Source organism: Alexandromys fortis, unplaced genomic scaffold, assembly GCF_014885135.2.
Source record: "Alexandromys fortis isolate MF-2015 unplaced genomic scaffold, M_Fortis_MF-2015_v1.1 scaffold_274, whole genome shotgun sequence".
Lineage (NCBI taxonomy): Eukaryota > Metazoa > Chordata > Mammalia > Rodentia > Cricetidae > Alexandromys > Alexandromys fortis.
Genome location: NW_026068142.1, coordinates 331,659 through 351,539, shown reverse-complemented (window position 1 = coordinate 351,539; position 19,881 = coordinate 331,659). Strand labels below are relative to the sequence as shown.

The window sequence follows — 19,881 nt, the reverse complement described above, 5'->3', positions numbered from 1 at the left end:
TACAACAAAATCATGTACTTTTTACTTAGTAAACAGAACCAAAGCATATAAATAAACAAATTTTACAGAAAGTAAAAAGAATATTTAACACACGAAGAAAAACACTTTTTTGTAAGGAAACAAAATGGTACCTCTCAAGGAGAGGCCAATGTTAACTCCTTATTTTGCATACTTAACACAAAACATTTTATCTTGACATTGCTTTAATCCATATAACACAAACATAACAAATTAAATGCCCCTCCTTGCAGTAAGCATTCTACCACTGATCCACAACCCAACTCCAAAAAACCCGTTGGAAAAAAACAATTTCTGAGTCTTAGCTGTATAAACAAGAGAAAAAAAATTTTAACAAGGTACTGTGAATGAGAAATACCAAAAGTATTGTGGGTATGTCCTTGAAGGCATCCCAGAGGTGAGAGAGCTGACCTAATGACAGGTTTACTTCATTTATTTCATCCAAATTGATGAGAATTTGAACAGATTACTAGGACGTGGCAGAATGTGGACGATGGGACCTGGCTGGAAGTATGTGTTCCTGGGGTCTCTTGTCTTGGCTCCTCCCTTTTCTGTTCCAGCCGTGCTCAGATTCCTGCCTGCTCTGACGTGAGCAGCTGCACCACACCCTAAGCATGGTGAACTGAGACATCAAGAACCACAGAGTGATCATTCCGATCAGCTGTTCTCTCAAGTGTCTTGGTCACACTGGCGAAAGTGCTGCCCACTGCCTCTGTGCTGCGAGAACAGAGTCCCACCAGCTCTCCACCTGCTGGCTCATCACCCTTCTAACTTCTGTCCTTTAAAGCCACATCAACAGTGATAATAGAAGTCAAGACCTATTCATGGCCTCTGAACACCAGTCTGTCATTGGGGATCTAGTTTGCAACAGCTATGTAGCAGAAGATGTCTTTTAATAATCTTGGGGTGCTTTACATGGGGCTATTCTCATACAGCCTACCCTGGAAAGAGATGGGGGGCATCCTTTATGGGGAAGTCTCTAACTTAGTGCTTATAAGTGTGTTATTACATTTGTAATGATAACCATAAATTAAAAGTCACCCACTGCTCATCACCTTTCAGTGTGCAGTTTCTTGCTGTTTAAAACATCCTCACTCTTTACTATAGGTTAATTTACATATAGTAAATCTATCTATCTAGTTACCCACAAGACATGTAGTTCTCACAGTTTATCATTAGAAGTAAAGGATCCACTGGATTTTTATTTAAAAAAAAGCAATTATTGTGTGTGTTATGTGTGATGTGGGGATCACACATGCTGACATACATAGAGAGGTCAAAGAACATCTTTGTGAAGTTGGTTCTCTCCTTCCACCTCTATGTAGGTTTTAGGGATCCCTCTCAGGTTGTCAAAGGTGGTGTGGCACCAGTCTGATTTCTAAGCCTCTTAAAAGCAAAAAAAAAAAAAAAAAAAAAAAAAAAACCCATGATGAACATTTTCTCATTTTTTGGAAACGTTTTAATTTTTTTTTTTTGCATTATGTGCATGTGTGTGAGTATGTGTGCCTGAGCGCAGGTGCCCAAGGAGGTCAGAGGCGTCCGATCCCTCTGAAGATGGAGAGATGGGTGTTTGCAAGCCATCTGATGTGGATCCTGGAAACTGAACTCAGGTTCTCTGCAAGAACAGATGCACATTTAATGGCTGAGCCACCTCTCCAGCCCTTCTTGAGGTTTTTGTATATAAACAAAACGAAAGCAGCCCCTCCTTTGAAAGTCCTTGGCGTTTATTATCTTGTTTTTGCTTTCTTAAAGAGCCTGTGCTCCCAATGTATTGCCGCTTCCTTGCTGTTTAGAACACATCTGAAGCTTAGTTGTGCTGACCGTGACTTGGGGCAGGACGCCAGGCAACTAGAGTCAACAAGCCTAAGCCACTGAGAGAGCAAACCAGCAATTGGTTTTGCGCCGTGTTCTGAGTGGCTCCACTGGCAGTGGAGGTTGGGCAGTTCCCATCAGCCTTGCTCTGTGTTCTGAGTGGCTCCACTGGCAGTGGAGGTTAGGCAGTTCCCATCAGCGGGGTGCTGCTGCTTCTGTGTTCTTGAGCAGATGGCCGGGTCCTGCCAGCTGTTTTCCGTGAATCAGCAAACAGCGTCCAGCTCCTGACCACGGTCTGCTTTGTGTTTGTTTTTGTTTGAGGAACTCCCTTAATGGCCTTTCCTCTGAAGCCTGCCACAGATCAGAGCACCTGGAACATTCCACCTTGCCCTTGAGCCAAGAAAAGCCAAGAAAGTTCTATTTGAAGATGAATGACCGAGTTTGGACAGTGTCCTCTCCTTGATCCAGCTGTTTTCTTATTTTTGACTGTAATAAAACATAGGTATAGCTATCATTGAGTCCCTTGAGATACAGACGGAAACAGTAAGGAAGATGTGTAGCTATAGATTACCCCTCTTAATGTTTGTTTTTAATTCTCCCTCCAGACATCGTAGAATGGCTTTACAGTGTGTACACTCTGGGAGTCGATGTATGCTTCCGGGAAAGCATAATAAAACACTGCTCAAACAAAAGGAAGATTCAGGTCTGCATTTGTGGCCTTAGAAAGATAGTGGAGGGATGAAAACCAGCAGAGAAGGGCTGTTTTCTTAAAGCTCTAGTTGTTCAGGGAGAAGTCGGAAAGTATGTATTTGAACTACTTTTTAATTCAAATTTTCTATAATAACCAGGTGTCACTAGGACAATAACAAAGCACATGGAATTAGAAATGGGTCATTTCAGCCATAACGAAGTGCCCCCCCCCCCTCAGAATCAGCACGGGAGCAGTCTCAACATGAGCACCATATTAACTTGGATTTCAAACCAGAGACAAAACAAACCAAAAGACAAAGCAAAACAAGCAACCCAAAACACTTGGATGCTCAACAGTGTTCACAGCATGCCCCCCTTTTGTTTTTTGTTGCTTTTTTTTTTAACCAGGGAGGACTGAGGACTGTTCTTATCACTGAGTTGGGCCGTAAGGATATCCATTTTCAGACACTGCCTATAGATACAAGTTACAATAATTACCCCCCCCCCGAGAGAGAGAGAGAGAGAGAGAGAGAGAGAGAGAGAGAGAGAGAGAGAGAGAGAGATTAGGAAAATTGTGCTTTGCCTTTGAATACACCAAGGGTTTCAATTCAGTAATATGTAAAGGCTTGTTCCCAAGAGTGGTGGCATTGATCATTGATCAGGTCATTAAAAGAAGGGACTTACTAGGAGGTCTTTATGTTACTGGTACACTGCCTTTGGAGAGAGTTCTAGAAGTCTGAGCTTGACCCACACACTCTCAACCCTACTTGATCTCTGGCTTTCTGTTTAGAAGTGTGAGGTTTCCATCCCCCACATGTCCCTGTCTTTGTGTTTCACCAAGAGGTCTTCCTCAGAAGCTAAGTGTGTGTTAAACCCTTGAACCTCAAACACTGTGAGCCCTGGGTACTTCATAAGTAGCTTGCCTCGAGTATCTCATGAGAGAAACAAAAACCAGACTAATATATTACTTCTGTGGAATACTCCTTTTATACACTGAGAAAACCTGCCACTCGGATTGGTTTACTAAAGGGCTAAATGGCCAATAGCTATGCAGGTTGAGGCTAGGCAGGGAAGAAGGAGGCGGAACCACCAGCCAGATGCAGAGGAAGCAGATGAACACGCTCTACTCTGAAAAGGTACCGTCATGTGGTAGAGCCCAGACAAGAAATAGGAATTAATTTAAGAAGAAAGAGCTAGTTAGTAAGAAGTCTAAACTATCAGCTGAGCATTTATAATCAATAATGAATCTCTGTATGATTATTTGGAAGCCAGGTGGTGGCACAGAGCTGACCAGTGGCCTCAATGAAAAATTCTGCCAACATACCACACTTACAGGAAATTTTAGAAAGCTTGTACTTGGCTATCAACTCTATAACGTACATGGTGAAAAGCATAAAGGCTGGTAAATTATTTTAACTGTCTTCCCCTTAGGGAAGTACACATCAGGAAGATAAAACACCTTAGGTTCTTGATACACACAAGGTGCAGCTTATACTGGGAGCCAAATTCCTTCCCCAGCTCCCTCCTTGACAGTTTAAAGGCTTTCCAAGTCTGAAGCATGTGTCAAGGTTCCTCTCTGAGACCCTCCCATCCCAGTACTCTCTTCCAGACAAAATGGGGCTGGCCAACACGCCTTACACCTGACTGCCAGCAGCTGCAGCTAAGGCTAGCCTGAAACCCAAGCACAACGCCACCCTTCCTTCTCACAACCTCCTCTTCCATTTTCCACCCTTTAAGCACACGCAGATTATCCCGCAAGGTCACAGACAGACTCCCCATTGGTTCTAGGGCCTGCTCTGACGGCCGAAGTCTACCGGCAGTCACAAGCGTGTTAGTTATCAAGACTAGACGCCTGGAGACTTGGTGCAACTCACCAGCTTCCATCGCAGTATTTTGATCCACTCATCAGCTTCAACTCCTGTCTTTGCACAGAGATAGAATGTCCTGAACGGAAACACCAGGCTGACGAAACAAAAGCGGGAATGTGTGGGAGTCAGCATGGCTAGTTGTATAGACCAAGGTTCGACAGTGTGAGCTCCTTCCAAGGGAAGAAGAATGGATGAGGGCTCCCGCGGTTATCATGGTGATTTTGAAGAATTGGTGCATACCGAGCAATTTCTACCAGCAATGACAGAAATACCTAGGAAGCTTTAAGTTTCTATTATTACAGGTGAGGTTTATAGTCTCCCGAGAGACTTCAAAAGAAGTGTATGCACACCCCCATCTTTTTGCCGTTTATATCTTCTGTGGAATACGAGTCTACTCAGCTGAGCCCCCAAGGGTCCAGAGCCTATGAATGGTTGAATGAGTTCTAGCTGTGTGGTTAGCTCACAGTCTGAACCTAGCCACTCTGCCTCTATGTTGAAGCCACTGTGTGCTCTGCAGCTGGAGGCACTGACATCAATGTCCTTGTCCCTCCCATCCAGACGTGTACACATGGGGTCGACTTCTATTCCTTGGCTTGACAGACTTTTGGAAACATTTCCTTTATGAAAGCAACTTACCAGAAACAGTTTACTCTTTCCTGTGAGTAATCAAACTGAACGGCTGAGCACTCCGTTAGGTCTAGGATCCGAATTGGTTCTGGTGACTGGGGAAAAAGAGAAACCATAATAAACACACGTGCGTCCATCACTCACCCTTTAACGAGGTTTCTGCTGTGTGCAACTCTCATTTCTTTTCATGAAGATAACGGATGATTGTAGCACAATTAATAAAAACCCAGAGACAGAAATTGGGGTTCAACCGGAAGGTCAGAAAAGCAAAATCGGCAGCCATTGGTTCTTACCTCTATTCTACCTCAGTCCAAAATGGTGATCCTGCCTCCAGGAATCTCAGAATGAGACTGAGCCTGAGAGCTGTCTCCTCCCATCTCATATTCCTCTCTAGGGCTGGAATTAAAGGCGTGCACCACTACCTCCTGGTTTCTGTGGTTAACTAGTGTGGCTACTGGGATTAAAGGTGTGTGCCACCACTGTCTGGTCTGTAAGGCTGATCAGTGCAGCTGTTTTACTCTCTGAACTTCAGGCAAACATTATTTATTCAAATACAAATGAAATGTCACTACGAATGATGGGAAGGCCTGGCAAAGGGAAGCACACCCCGGGTTCTGAGAGCCAGCCTTTCACAGGCTAAGCAGTGGGAAGACGTTGTTGGGCTGCACAGGTAGCTCACTGTTTAAGAGGGTGACCTGCTCTTGCACCCACTTCAGGCAGCTCAAAACTGCCTGTAACTCCAGCACCCAAGGGTGCTATGCCTCCGGCCTGGTACCAATACTCACGTGCACACACCCCAAAACAGACACATTCTCACGCACATAACTTAAAAAAGATGTTGCTTTTGACAATTTACATCAGACAGAGATAGATTTTCAACACATGGAAAGGAGTGGTATTTTCGCCCATCTTTTTATAAACTTCTACTTTTGCAGAAAATTTGTATACCAAAGCAAAGGGAGATCATTTTAAGGAGGCATGACAAAATGGACCCGAGCAATGAATGTGTGTTTAATAAAAGGGGACGCTGGTTCATAGGGACAGTTAATAAAGTATGGCAAGGGAGGGATCCCATGGCTCCAAACGGAGGGAACCGTGCGCTCTACAGAGTGACAGCTGCACTGACCTAAGAGGCAAACTGCTGTTCACAGAGTCAGAGCAGACCAGGGATCAAGAGCCCACACCTTGGGCCGACGAGATGCTTGTGGCTAAAGATGCTTGTGGTCAAATCAAACCCGATGACCAGCGTTTGATTCCCAGGAACCACATTTCTGAAGGAGAGAAACAACTCTACAGCTTGTCCTCTGGCCTCCAAATAGACTTCCTGGCAAGTGTGCCCCACCCCCATTATAAACAGATACACAGGGAAAAGAGCTCAGGTCTCTAAACTCTTCAGAGGAGACCGGGAACCTTACAGAACTGAAGTCTAAGGGGGAGCGGGGTGCTGATGTCTTCCTCACCATTTGATCTTTGAAATATTTCAGCTCGTTCCTTTGCAAAGTGAACCATCTTGTTTTCCAGGTCTGAGGAGAAAAAAAAATTAAGTTTTATGTACAGAATGTAATATCTAAACTTGACATTTTCATTTTAAAAGTATATAAATGATTAGATAAAATATGCCTAAAATATTTTCATGTATAATTTTTGAGAAAAGCTTCAAAATAGCTGCTAAAAATAATATGTTCTAAGATCACAATAGAAATACTACTAGCTTACTTAAATGAATAGATGCAGCTGTTGTAGACATTCAAGGTGACTTGTAACGAGCTACTCAAGTTTCTATTTTATTAATACAATAATAAAAATACATATCAGTTCTGAGAACCTCCTGTGAGCTATATCCCCACATCAAAAATTTACAGATATATTCATGTATGTTCTTGAAATTTTATTTATATATAATGTATATTGAGTAAAATATAACTAACACATATAAGGCATTGCCGTCTATCATTATTACCATCATCATTATTACTATTATTTCACAAACAAGCCAGTTGAGGTTTAGGAACCTCTGACCACATGACCCTCTGAATTTTACCTGAGGACTCGTGGACTGACAGCAAAAACTGTAGCTTTTTCCTTCCTATGTCCTAACAAAGCTCTGATCTGTCTCAGCTGCCAATGTGCCCACTTAAAAGGGACAATAGAAGATTCAGGAATAAGCCACCCAGGCTAGACATGGTTGTACATGCCTGCAATCCTACCACGGAGGGCACTGAGGAGTAAGCCTGCATATCTGAGGTCCTCCTGGGCTGTGAGTGAGACCCACAGTGAGATCTGAACACAAAACAAACAAATTAACAAATAGGCTACGAATAGGAATGCTTCCCATCCTCGGGGAGCACGCAGCCCAGGGAGGACACGCGGTCCAGGGAGGACACGGATGACTGCATGGCCAGGATAGAGCCAAGCAGCTGTTCCCAGGAAAAGGAGGGGTAAGGACTCTGACCCCCGAGATAGACAAGAGCCGACAGGGCACGAGATGACAGTGGCCACACACCATGGAAACGTAAGAGAACTTAAAGTTCAATTGCAGATAGGGGGCAGTCAGGCAACCTGGACGTGTAAAGACCCAAACTATGTTTACCTTGGCACGTAACTTGGCAGGTAACTTTCTTAAAGCACCAGTGATGTATTTGGCCTACCTTTCAGTAAACATTGTATAAAAGTTTGGCTTTTTGTAAAACAAAAACAAAATACAAACAAACCCAAAAAAGAGCAGAAATGTTCAAAAGTTAATTTATCCCATTTGTTCTTGAGCCTTCCACCGAGCATGCTACATGGGGCTTCCCTTTTTAATATGAACTGTAGGTTACTCTTACACGGGGCTTTGCCAGAGAACTTGAGTCAAGCCATTTTTCATTAAATGTAAGTGGCTTCTTAAAATAAGTTTATAATTTTCCTTTTTAAAAAAATTCTGTCGGTGTCAAGAATTGAGCCTCTGGTTGCTGTCTTCCCTGTGGGGCGGCACGAGCAAACCACGCTCCCTTACCTTGACCAGGCCGCCCTGCTTGGTGAGGTAACCTTCTTTGGTGCCAAGCTGCAAAAGAAAAAGGCCGGAATGAAGTCCAGAACCGTCCCATGTTTGGCCTTATGCTCCTGTCCTGTTTTATCTTGCAGAACTCGGGGTGAACTCATACTTGACAGAAGCACTTTGCCCCCCACCCCCGCAACCCCCAGTTAAAGCTGATCTTTAGCTGGTCCCCTTTCATTTCAAACTCTCCCAGGTGCTGCAGGAGGCTGGCTCATCTGTTGGTGATTTGAAAACAGCCACATTGGGAGTATGGGGGGGGGGGGTGAAAAGGGAGGGGGAAGGGAGAAGGGGAGAGAACGTGAGGGAACTGGATGCTCAAGAAGGGAGAAGGACAGAGAGAGAAAGAAAGGAAAGAGATTGAGGGTGGCTTTAAAGGGCTAGCGAGAAATACAGCACTAGAGAAAGGCCCAGGAATCCACAGGGATGACGCCAGCTAAGACTCCTATCAATAGTGGAGAAGGTGCCTGAACTGGCCTTCTCCTGTAATCAGATTGAGGACTACATTGATTGTCATCATAGAAGCTTCGTCCAGCAACTGATGGAAGCAGATACAGAGATCCACAGCTAAGCACTGGGGCGAGCTATTGGAGACCAGCCCAAGGGAGGGAGGAGTGATAATATGAGCAAAGGGGTCAAGACCATGGTGGTGATACCCACAGAGACAGCTGACCTGAGCTAATGAGAGCTCACTGACACTGGACTGACAGCTAGGGAACCTGCATAGGACCAAACTAGGCCCTCTAAATGTGGGTGACAGTTGTGAGGCTTGGTTAGTCTGAGGGGCCATTGGCAGTGGGACCAGGATTTATCCCTAGTGCTTGACCTGGCATCTTGGAGTACATTCTCTTTGGAGGGATACCTTGTCAGCCTAGATATAGGGGGGAGTGCCTTGGTCTTGCCTCAAAGTGAAGTGTCAGACTTTGTTGACTCCCCAAGGAAGCGTTAACCCTTTCTGAGGAGTGGATGTGGGGGGTGCTGGGGTGTGGGAAAGAGGGCTGGAGGAGGGGAGGGAGTGGGAATGGACATAACTCTGTAAAATGAGAAAAGATTGTATTAGAAAAATTCTTTTTTCTTTTTTATTTTTCTGAGACAGGGTTTCTCAATAACTATGGAGCCAGTCCTGGAACTTGCTCTGTAGACCAGGCTGGCCTCGAACTCACAGAGATCCGCCTGCCTTTGCCTCTGCCTTCCGAATGCTGGTATTAAAGGTGTGCATCGCCACCTCCTGGCTAAAAAAAAAAAAAATTCTTAATGAAAACAAAAACTTCCACAGGTGGTGTTTGCTGCACATTGTGAGCAGCAGCAGCTTGTGTTGTCGTAGGAACCCTAGTCTATAAGCGCTCATATGTAATGGATGCTCGGCACCCATTGGCCCTCAGCCCCTGTATCTGTCAGCTCTGCACTCTTGGGCTCACAAACCATGGATTGAAACATTTGAAAAAACCATTAGTCTGTACTGAACATGTATATATCCTTTTTCTTATCGTCTCCTAAACAGTCTTTTAACCATTTGCCTGGCGTTTATACTATGTTGGTGTGATAAGTCTGATTTGAAGTACGTGGGAAGATGTGGATAGTTTAGGCAAACATCGTGCCTTGTATACAAGGCTCTTTGGACATCCGAAGACACTGGCACCCGTGTGGGGCCTTGGGAATCCTGACTGATACTGTGAGATCCCTACAGTTGGGACAGTATATTAAGAAAAGTAAAAGGATTCCTTTATTTCAGGGCTGGGTTTTTTTTTTTTTTAAAGCTTTAAGAGAGGACTACGAAGCAGCATTATCAATATCTGTCTTATTCCGTAGTCTTCTTTCTCCTACATGCTCTTCTCTACTCCGAAGCCGTCTCAGGAGACTCACATCCCACGGGGAAGATATTCAGAAGGGCAAATGCATTTATACCTCATCTATTCAAGACGGGATTTGAAATACAAATGTATCACTTATTTTAATCTATGCTTCACTAGTTCAAAGGTAGCAGCAGTACTTAGTACCTATGAATTATGGAATGGTAGGGAAATCTACCCAGGTCAGGGCCCTAAAATGAAGACCTTCACAGTCCTGTAGCCTTCCAAACAGACTGGATTCCTGGAAGGTTATTTTGTTCTAATGTGTTCTCCTAACGTATCTTTATAGAGAAGAAAACAAGTAAGAATTGGGAAATGATGCTGTTGATGGCAAGGTTCTTTTTATGGGAGTTTCCAGAGTGTCCTTTCCTGAGGTGAATTCTTCCTACCAAAGAGAAAGAGGAACCCCCAAAGTTCCAAGAACCAGAGATGAGAAATAGCCCAGAGCCGCTTCTGACCACAGGAAGGTGAAGATAAACTTCCTACATGTGCTTTTCAATGGTGCTAATCAATACAGCTGAGGCTGACGTCACATAACCACTGTGATTTATTCTGACGTTAAAGAAAACTAAACTAAGGGGCTGGAGAGATGGATCAGTGGTTACAAGCACTTGCTCTTCCAGAGGACTGGGTTCAAGTCCCAGCACCAACACAGTAATTCACAACCACCTGTAACTCTAGTTCAAGGGGAACCCAGGGGCCTTTTGGGCCTCTGGGGGCACCAGGCAAGAAGCATGTGGAGCACAGACATACATGCACAGCATACACTTCATTTTTTAAAATTTAAATTTAGAATTAAAAGAAAAAATTAAACTAGGTTAAGTATTAAGAAAACTTTTAAAAATTATCATTTTGGGTTGTTACAGGTAATAGAGAGATAAAATGATTAAGGATAAAATGTTTGGTAAAGGATCCTGATAGGATTAGCCACTGAATTCAAGCTAAGGGATCATGATTCTCAACATTACCTCTGTCTAATATATTAAGCCTAGTATTTTCTGTGGTGTTGACAGGTGAAATGCTGAAGATAGAAGGGTATAGAATACAATTTGATACAGAGTCTCCAGATAGAAGAACTGAAAGAATCTTACGCCAAACCCTTAACCACGCTATGCTCTGTAGCCGGGGAGATGTTGGAAACAGCTCCAGGTTAGGAACAGCCTAGATATCCTGCGCTATAAAGGACTAGCCAAGCTGCCTCCCTCACTGAGGGCCATGAACATCCAAAGTCCTCAGGGGGGATGAGTGTGGGGACATTCGGGCACCTTGGCACAGAGCGGTGGAGCCCAAGCAGAGAACAGGGAGAACTCGTGTGGATGGCCATGCCGTGGGAGCAGCAGCTTGGTGCGTACAGTGAAGCTGGGTGGGTGAGGACTTCTTTTCAAACGGGTGGCGGTGGCAACCAGCACGGTTTCACAGAGAAAGCGGTAAAGCAGACGTCTGCACTGAGAGCGCAGAGGCAGAGGCCTGGAACTGATGGGGAGGCGAGCAGGAAGTCTGGGTAGGGGCATGGGCAGCAGGAGACTGCTTACAACTCTCTTGATCAGCAAATTCCTGATAATGGGACCTGTATTCCTCCTGTGGGAGAAGGGTGTCACAGACATGCAAAGGGAAAAACCTAGAATGAGCCTTGTGGTTTGGGTAAAATTTTCAGTCAGTGCTGTGTATCCACGGAGGGAAGAATAGATGGACTGATGGACCGATGGACAGATAGAATTGACATCAAGGCATAGGTACACACGCTGACATATATCTGTTCCTTATCCCCGAGTGGGTAGGAAAGTGACATTTCAATCAAAACAGGTACACGTGGCTCAGACATAAAGTTGTAAAGTATCACTTTAAAAGACAAAGAAGAACAGGTATTTTTTTTTTTAAAGAAAAATAGTTGATTCTAGATATGAGCACGAGGAAGGCACTGTCAAGTCCGGGGGGCCTTGCTAAAACGTTAGGAGGCCATAGACACAGAAGCCGCCTTGAAAGGGCTCTTACTTACCAAATACCACACAATTTTGGAAAGATCAAAATAAATTGTGATGGCCAGGATTTTAATCCATCGATACCCAAAAACACTGGATCACGTGAGAAATGGAGAGCTTTCCCTAAGGCAGCCTGGCAGGCAGTAAACATAACGAACCAAGAGCATCCGAGCTCACCACTCTCAGTAACCGGAGCTGTGGTTAAGGAAGCCAATAAACACCAACAGATGGACCGAATTTTAGCAAGGAAAAGAGTATGCATATTCAGCCCCAGTAGCTTTCCTGGAATTTTTATTAATGGCAAAAACAATAAAGTGCTTCTAAAGCAAAGAAAGCCAGTGATACCTCTCACGTGATCAAACCTGTTCTCATGGGAGAAACTGTAAACCTGGTGGGTCTGAGGACGCAGGAGGGGCACTACAGTCCGTCGTCTCCCGTGGTGGTCTCTACCAAACCACACGCCCCAACCCAAACACGACTCAATGAGAACAAGCCAACATGGGGAATAGTTCACAAGAGGATTGGCCTTTAATTTCCATATATGAGAGAGGGGGACACTCAAGGAAAAACAGGAGTTCAGACAGGAAGGATGCTCAAGAGACAGGAAGGATGCTCAAGAGACAGGAAGGATGCTCAAGAGACAGGAGCCACAAAACTGAGGACAGGATCTTTGTGCTCTAAAGGACTGCCTTGGGAAACAAACGCCACTGAGATCTGTGGATACAAATATGTGGAACTGTGGTATAGCAACTTCCTAATTTGGATGGTTGTGTGTGGTCATGTAAGCAAGGGTCTTTGTAGGAAATGCACACTGCAGTGTTCAAAATGATCACGCATCCTGTAAGCAATGTATTCTTAAATGACTGAGGAAAAACAAAGCTTTTTGGATTGTTCTTTCAGTTGTTCTGTAAATTTAAAATTGTTTCAGATCTTAAAATGCCATAAAAAAAAAAGCCCAACAGAATGACTGTTCTAAGTAAACTGATATACTCAATAATAAAATAGTAATGAATTTACTTAATTGTATTTTAGGAAACAATATAACACATGGAAGATTTTCACAGGGTATAGCTAAATACATATAACTCTGTAATGAAGAACTTAAATGCGCACACACACCATACCCACAGGCGAGGGATACACGTGGACACTTCCAGTCTATCATCAGGTCGTCTTATACATTCACAACATCTTGAAGGTGACCAGTTTATGTCCTATGAGGTCTCCTGCCCCTAATTTAGCCACAAGTCCACTGAACACTGGCGGTTAGGGGTTTCCCTTTCAAAGGGTGAGGACTTAAATGCTGTGACTAACCGCTCTTCAGCTTTGTCCACACCCAGAGCAAAGGCTCTGCCCTGGACAGTGAAGCAGACAGTTGGCATTTGGGCCTCATGCCTTCAGGACATTTAGCTGGCCTCAACCTTCCCCCAGGCAGGGGGGGGGGGAGCAGCTCTATCTGGTTCTCTCCTGCTTTTTCAGGTTCCCCCTGGCTCCCTCCTCCCAGCTTTGCTTGAAGCCACTCAGTGGAATTTGTGCCTCGGGGACTTTGTGGTACTTTCCCTGTCTGTCTGGTTACTCCTTGAATGTGAACTGTTCTTCCTTTATTTTTTTTTAAAAGCTTTTATTTGTTGACAATTTCATATACACACATAACAAATTTTCTACTTCCTTTAAATGACATTTCTGCTCAAATGTTACTTTCTCAGAGAGGCTTGCCCTGTCTTCCCCCTTGGTATTATAATATTATGCTGATTATGATCTGCAACATGCACTAAAATGGGAACTCAATGAGGGTGGGTCTTTGTCTAGTTTATCGCAAAACTCAAGGCACTTAAAGATAGGTTTAACAGTTCAACAAGTGAATTAATTAAATTAACCTTATCCCAGGAACCTAATGCTTTGATGTTTACAATACAGGAATAACAATTTCCCTAAATGCAGCTGACAAAGGATGTTTTTTTATGTAAGTGCCTGCATTTAGGGGAAATGGGGATACTTTCAATTTTACTTCAAGCAAGTTCTTCTTCTATAGGTATGATGCAATGTTCTTTCTCCACAGAGCGGGCTCAGGCAGGAACTGAATTCTCCAAAGAGAAAGCAGAAGTGTGGACAGCTCAGAGTTTGTAATTGGAAGGCAGAGGTGCCACATCGGATGGCTGCTTGGGACAATTAGGACACAGAGAGCCCTTGTGCTCAGTAGGGGACAATAATTCCAATCCGACCAGAACTCTTCCCTCGACCACGCCAATCCAGGATTCCGTAAGCAAAGAGTGAGTGATGAGATAGGGTTCAGGATCTATTAAACAGTCTTTGCTGTTTTGGCCAGTATCAGTACATAATCAATTTCATGGGTTTCTCATGATATAATCTGTGTTCCTTGTTGACCAAGCACTAAACACTGCTTAAATTTCCTCCTGTGTTCTGGTGTCTACATACTTGGGCAGGTGAACCGTCTGACACATGGAGTAAGCGGAAAGTATACGACTCCCATAATTTGCTCTAAAGGGTCCTAGCATTCCCGGCTAAGACCAAAGCTACAGATTACATACTGGCTGATTCTTACTACCGAAAAAAGAAAGATACTTGTAGAAGATGAGAGTCTCACTGACCACAAATCATCTAGGAGAGTCCGAGAGAGGAAGGTGGACACGGGTTCCCAACCCTCACCAAGAAACTACTTGCAACTGATACCTGCCGGCAAAGGAAAAGTTCATTTTCCTTCAGTGGCGTCTCACTGGCTATACTGACCAGGCTTCAGTGTAGACCTGATGTCTGGGAATCGTTGACCAACACATAGCGAACTCACTGGTATTTTTGTAGAATTTTTTCTCATTTTGCTTTTGGGGGGCATTTTTTTTTTGTCTTATTGGCATTTTGCTTGTATATTTGGGGTTTTGTTTTCGTGGTACATTTCTTGTTTTTTGTTTGCTTATTAAAGAGGGAGAAAGGGCATGAGTTGGGTGGGTAGGGAGATGGAGGGAGCTGGGGGAGGGGGTGTGTGACCGGAGTTGTATGGAATATGCTTTTTCTCAGTACCAGAAGAAGTCTAGGAGAGGAGACTGCGGAGTTAGGCAGACAGCTGACACAGGGGGTGGCTTTGGGATGGCTAGAGAGCTAAGTATAGGCAAAGAGGAAACAGAAGGGACTGGGGGATGGAAACAGGAACTGAGCAGAAGGTAGGAGATGGCTGGTCCCCTCTGACTCTGGAATGCACATCACTCACTCTGCTTTCCTGGATTTCTCTGGTTCTAACATCTGATGCTTCCTTTCACAAACCCTTTAATACAGCTGCCTCCCCTGCACACAAGTGTATACACGTGCACATGCTCTCTCTCTCTCTCTCTCTCTCTCTCTCTCTCTCTCTCTCACACACACACACACACACACACCACACACACACACACACACACACACACACACATCTTTCTTAACCAATTTCTGAGGGGTTGTAGAAAAATGATAAAAAATAAGGCACACCGGTAACTATTCAAGTTACAAAAACACACAAGCAATTGTACCTGTGTGCATGTACATGCTACAGTACGTACATAGAGGTCAAAGTGCAACCTTAAGTATATTCACCTTCTGCCTTAGAGTCACACACAAGGCTAGCTGGACTTGAGGCGCCCAGAGGCTCCCCTGCCTCTCCCTCTCACCTCTCACAGGGAACAAGGACCTGTGTGTTAATGAACCCTGCTTTTTCATGGGTATGGGGATCTTAACCCAGGTCCTCAGCTTGTGTAACTAGTGCTTTACCCACTGAGTTATACCCCAGGCCTCCTTCCTCTTTTATGGGCACAGCATCTTGCTACAAATTTAATCTCACCATCACACCCAGTGCGGTACATATAAGGAAGCCTTCTTTGGCATCAAAGAACAGAAGAAAAAAAAAATCACTTCGGAGATAGGAAGGCCCCGTCGGTTTGATGAAGTTGGTAGCTGGCATAATTGCAAGAGGCTGTTTTTCAAGTGTAGACTTGGTGTTTTATTTGGGCAGTGCCCTTTCTTATCATCAGCAAAACTTGAGACTCCTCCTACTAGAAGCTTTCGGCATGCCAGGAAGAGATAGCATGTAGAAGAACCGTGAGAATGGGGAAGGGAGCGGGTGCAGGAGGAACCCACAGACTGTGGTTCACAGAACATGCACTGATGGACTCTGGGAGGAACAACGAGCGAGCGATTCTGTAACACACATACTAAAGTGGGGGCTCATGTTGTAAAGAAGTAAGAATACTTTCTGTGCGTGCTAGTCAGTGAAGAATGAAGGCTGGAAAAATAGCACCCCAAGTTTTGTCTTGCTTTTGTTTTCTGGTATTTCGAGACAGGGTTTCTCTATTTAGTCCTGCTCTCCTGGAAGCCAATCTCTGCCTGCCTCTGCCTCCTCAGTGCCCAGATTAAAGGCGTGTACCCTCATGCCCAGTTGTACCCTAAATCTTATGGTGAAGCTGGAGAAGGCTTTTCTTTCATGAACGGTTGAAATGCAAAGGGAATTGTTTTTCCAGTTTTTAAGCAGCCTGTCAGAGAATGGCTGCTTAGTGAACTCGGTGAGCACCTCTCTCGTTTACTCTCCAGTAAACCTGTGTGGTTCATGACAGTGACGTTCTCTAAGTTTTCAATTCCTATCACTAAGGCATCCTCCCCCTCTGTGTGTGTGTGTGTGTGTGTGTGTGTGTTTTACTGGTGATGGAATCCAGGACCTCACAATAGCAGGCAAGCGCTAAAACCACTGAGCTACACTCAGCCAAAGCATTTGTGGGTTGTTTGTTTCATTTTGTTTTTAATTTTCATCAGTCCAGATGGACCAAATTATAGCCTCCAATATTATATTACTATCCGATTTTTATACTCCCTCTAGAACATACCGTTCTATCATTTTTTGTTTGTCTGTCTGTTTGCTTTTCAAGACAGGGTGCTATAAGAAAGCTCTGGCTGACAAGGAACTCCCTATTCAGCCCAGGTTGAACTCACAGCACTTCTCAAGTTTCAGGCTCCCAAGAGCTGAGATTATGAGAGTGTGCCACTAGGTGGGCTCCAAGCTAGAACGTTTGGATGAGCCCACGAACTTTAGTTCTTGCTACATCTGACGGCATTCAGTGAAGAACATGGTGGGCACTTACAGAAGGTGCAGTGGGCACGAGGTCATTTTCTGTTCTTCCTGTCTGCATTGCTGTGTGGACCCGGACTGATTCATAAATGGAAGGTTCTTCCACTTTTCTTGGGTAAGGATGTTTCAAAACAATCAGAGTCCCTGAATGAAAACAGAAATACACATGTATAACACATACATATAATCTAATATGACCCCAAGGGAAGACCCAATTGTTAGCAGGTGACTGGCAGGATTGTAGTAAAGTCTATTTATTTAATGTTTTGAGGATGTGTGTGTCTGTGTGTGTGTGTGTCTGTATGTGTGTGTGTATGCGTGTGAGTGTGTGTGATTGTGTGTGTATTCGTGTGAGTGTGTGTGATTGTGTGTGTGTGTGTGTGTGAGTGTGTGTGAGATGTGGAGGTCGGAGGACAACTTTTGGAGTCAGTTTTGTTTTTCCACCATGGAACTCCCAGAGTAACACCCAGGTCACCAGGCTTGTGAAGCAAGTGCCCTGTCTTCCCAGCTGAGCCTTCTCGCCACCTGTCTATTGTCATACACATGCGCTTACTGGTCTTCTCAGCATCCAGAGAGTACCAACTTCACACAAGGCACATAACTTGGATGCAGAGACATATTATGACATGATTCAGATGAGTAACCAATGTAGTCATTTAAATGAACAGGCTGATGAGATCTGTAGAGTAATGTTGACAAAGTGGAATATTCAAAGTCTACAGAGCTAGTTCCAGGACAGCCAGAGCTGTTGCACAGAGAAACCCTGTTTTGAAAAACCAGGAAAAAAGACAGACAGACAGAAAACAAGCAAGGAAGGAAGGGAGAAAGAAAGAAAGGAAAGAAGAAAGGCTTTCGCAAGAAACTTGATGATTGAGCTAGACCTGAAGCGATAATCAGGAGATTTGCAAATGGACTTTAACAAAGCTGTTAGGACAAAGCACAGGACACGGGGAAGGTCTATGCTGCTGCCCTCCCTGAAGAGCAGAATTGACACAAACATCAATGGGCCTCAGAATCACGGCCTCCCAGGCCTCCCTCCATGCTCTCCTAGCACCCCAGGGGAGTCTGGGATTTGGGTGAGTATTGCACGAGCGGATGGAAGCTTGTTTGCAATTGCTTCGGCTTCCATCAATAAGAGGGGCCAGGCAGAAAGGAGGTTCAGCCCAGACAAGTAGGCCCTGGGAACATCATTCAGAGGCTCAGAGAACTTCTGACTTGGCATTCTGACATTTCCCATCCCCAAACTTCCCTAACTGATCAGTCAATCAGAAACTAGAGACTTGACTACAAAGAAAGTCAAAGGCTTTTTCTTGTTTTCTACTGCAATGGCTTCTTGCTAATTTTCTGGGGGTGGGGGTGGGATTGTTAAAGATAACACCCAGGGGTTTAGATGGGCTAGGCAAGAGCCCATTTCTACCCCAGTCTCCTTCTTGCTTTTTATTTTAAGAGGGTCTTTCCTATAGCAGCTCTGTTCAGAACTGTACAAGACCCGGAGGCTGTAAGTAATTCAATCACTACGTAGTTTGCTTTGCTCAGTGCCCCAAATGATTGCGCTGGCCATGGGGCCACAACAGCAGACACAGGGTAACCTGCTCTTCCTGTTCCAGTCTGAGGACCAGAAGCACAAGTTCAGTGCATTTCTGGTATAAAATACATTATGAACAAACGAATAAAGAAGGGCAGAAGACAGACGGTGGGGAAGGAAGAGGCAGTCTCCATAGGTGGCCATCTTTGAGAAGATGAGTTGGAAAAACTATGGAAAGGATAGACAGCAAATTGGAGCAAAAGAGGGGCAAACAGTGACAGAAAAATAGCTTCTTGGTGGTGCAAAAGCCCAGAACATTAATGATGATGGTACCCTCCCAAACACCATACAGTGCTTACATATACATGACTGGCTGTCCAATCAGATACCCTGCTGCCACAAAGTGGGAGGGGCAGGTAGAGAAGACAAAAGATGTTGCCTTTGAGAACAACAGGATCCGGGTCCCTTTATGTATCCTGTTCGCATCGGTGGCACTGGGCTCACAATGACAAACGGCTTGGAAGTTATCAGAGGGTACAGGCCTGCTCCTGCACATCCTTTTCTTCTTTTTTTAATCACTGTGAGCCTTTCTGAGAATGTATCAGTCATATGTGGGGTGGGAGTCAGAATGAAAGCTCAGCTACCTAAATCAAGAGCAGTCTGAGAATAGGCTCAGGGTTCTATGAACCCTGCTCCCCTTGGAAGATGCCGGGCGAGCTCAGGGCTGTGTGAACCCTGCCCCCCTCTGTAGACGATGGGGGAGCTCAGGGCTGTGTGGACACTGCTCCCTTCAGAAGATGATGGGTGAGCTCGGGGCTAGCGTCCTATCCCCCAAGAAACACCCACACTGCTATGCCAGGCAGCCGCCCCTGCACTGTGGAAGGATTCCTGGACTCACCCAAGCAAGACCAGGCTGGACTGGCCCTCCCCTGCCCCTCTGTACCTGCTGACCTAGTGCAGCTCTTCTGTGCCTCGGTTCTTCCTCTTACTGGTACAAACAGCTAAACTTCCTTCAAGGCTGAGCTGTGCACCAGATAAAGGGTGTTTGTGGAAAGATTACAAAACCAGATATTATTCTCTGATAGAGAACATTTAAAAGTCCTTAAGTGAAATTCATTATAATGACTAAACGTTTGAGAACTTGTTTTTTTTTTAAATTTCTGTGTGTGTGTGTGTGAGTCTGTCTGCATTTGTGTGCATGGATGTGTGTGCATGTGCGTGGTGGTGTCTGCAGAGGTCAGAGTGTGTCAGACCGCTGGAGTTGGAGTTACAGGCAGTGGGTGCTTGGAACCAAACTCTGGCCCTCTGCAAGGAGAGCAGGCTGGGCCATCTCTCCAGCAACATGCATTAAGTCCTCTTTACATCGCTCCTTTC

General features: G+C 44.7%; 1 protein-coding gene across 1 annotated transcript in view; it reads right to left on the bottom strand.

The window, feature by feature from the left end:
- Dapp1 (dual adaptor of phosphotyrosine and 3-phosphoinositides 1) overlaps positions 1-19,881 on the bottom strand; it is a 49,846-nt gene continuing 29,965 nt past the window's right edge. The window contains exons 4-9 of the mRNA XM_050126841.1: positions 16,996-17,126; positions 8,011-8,058; positions 6,476-6,538; positions 5,025-5,110; positions 4,395-4,482; positions 1-2,316 (exon numbers count right to left, since the gene is read on the bottom strand). Coding sequence (XP_049982798.1) covers positions 2,248-2,316; positions 4,395-4,482; positions 5,025-5,110; positions 6,476-6,538; positions 8,011-8,058; positions 16,996-17,126 — 485 coding nt within the window. The 3' untranslated portion in view covers positions 1-2,247. The remainder of the gene's footprint in view (positions 2,317-4,394; positions 4,483-5,024; positions 5,111-6,475; positions 6,539-8,010; positions 8,059-16,995; positions 17,127-19,881) is intronic.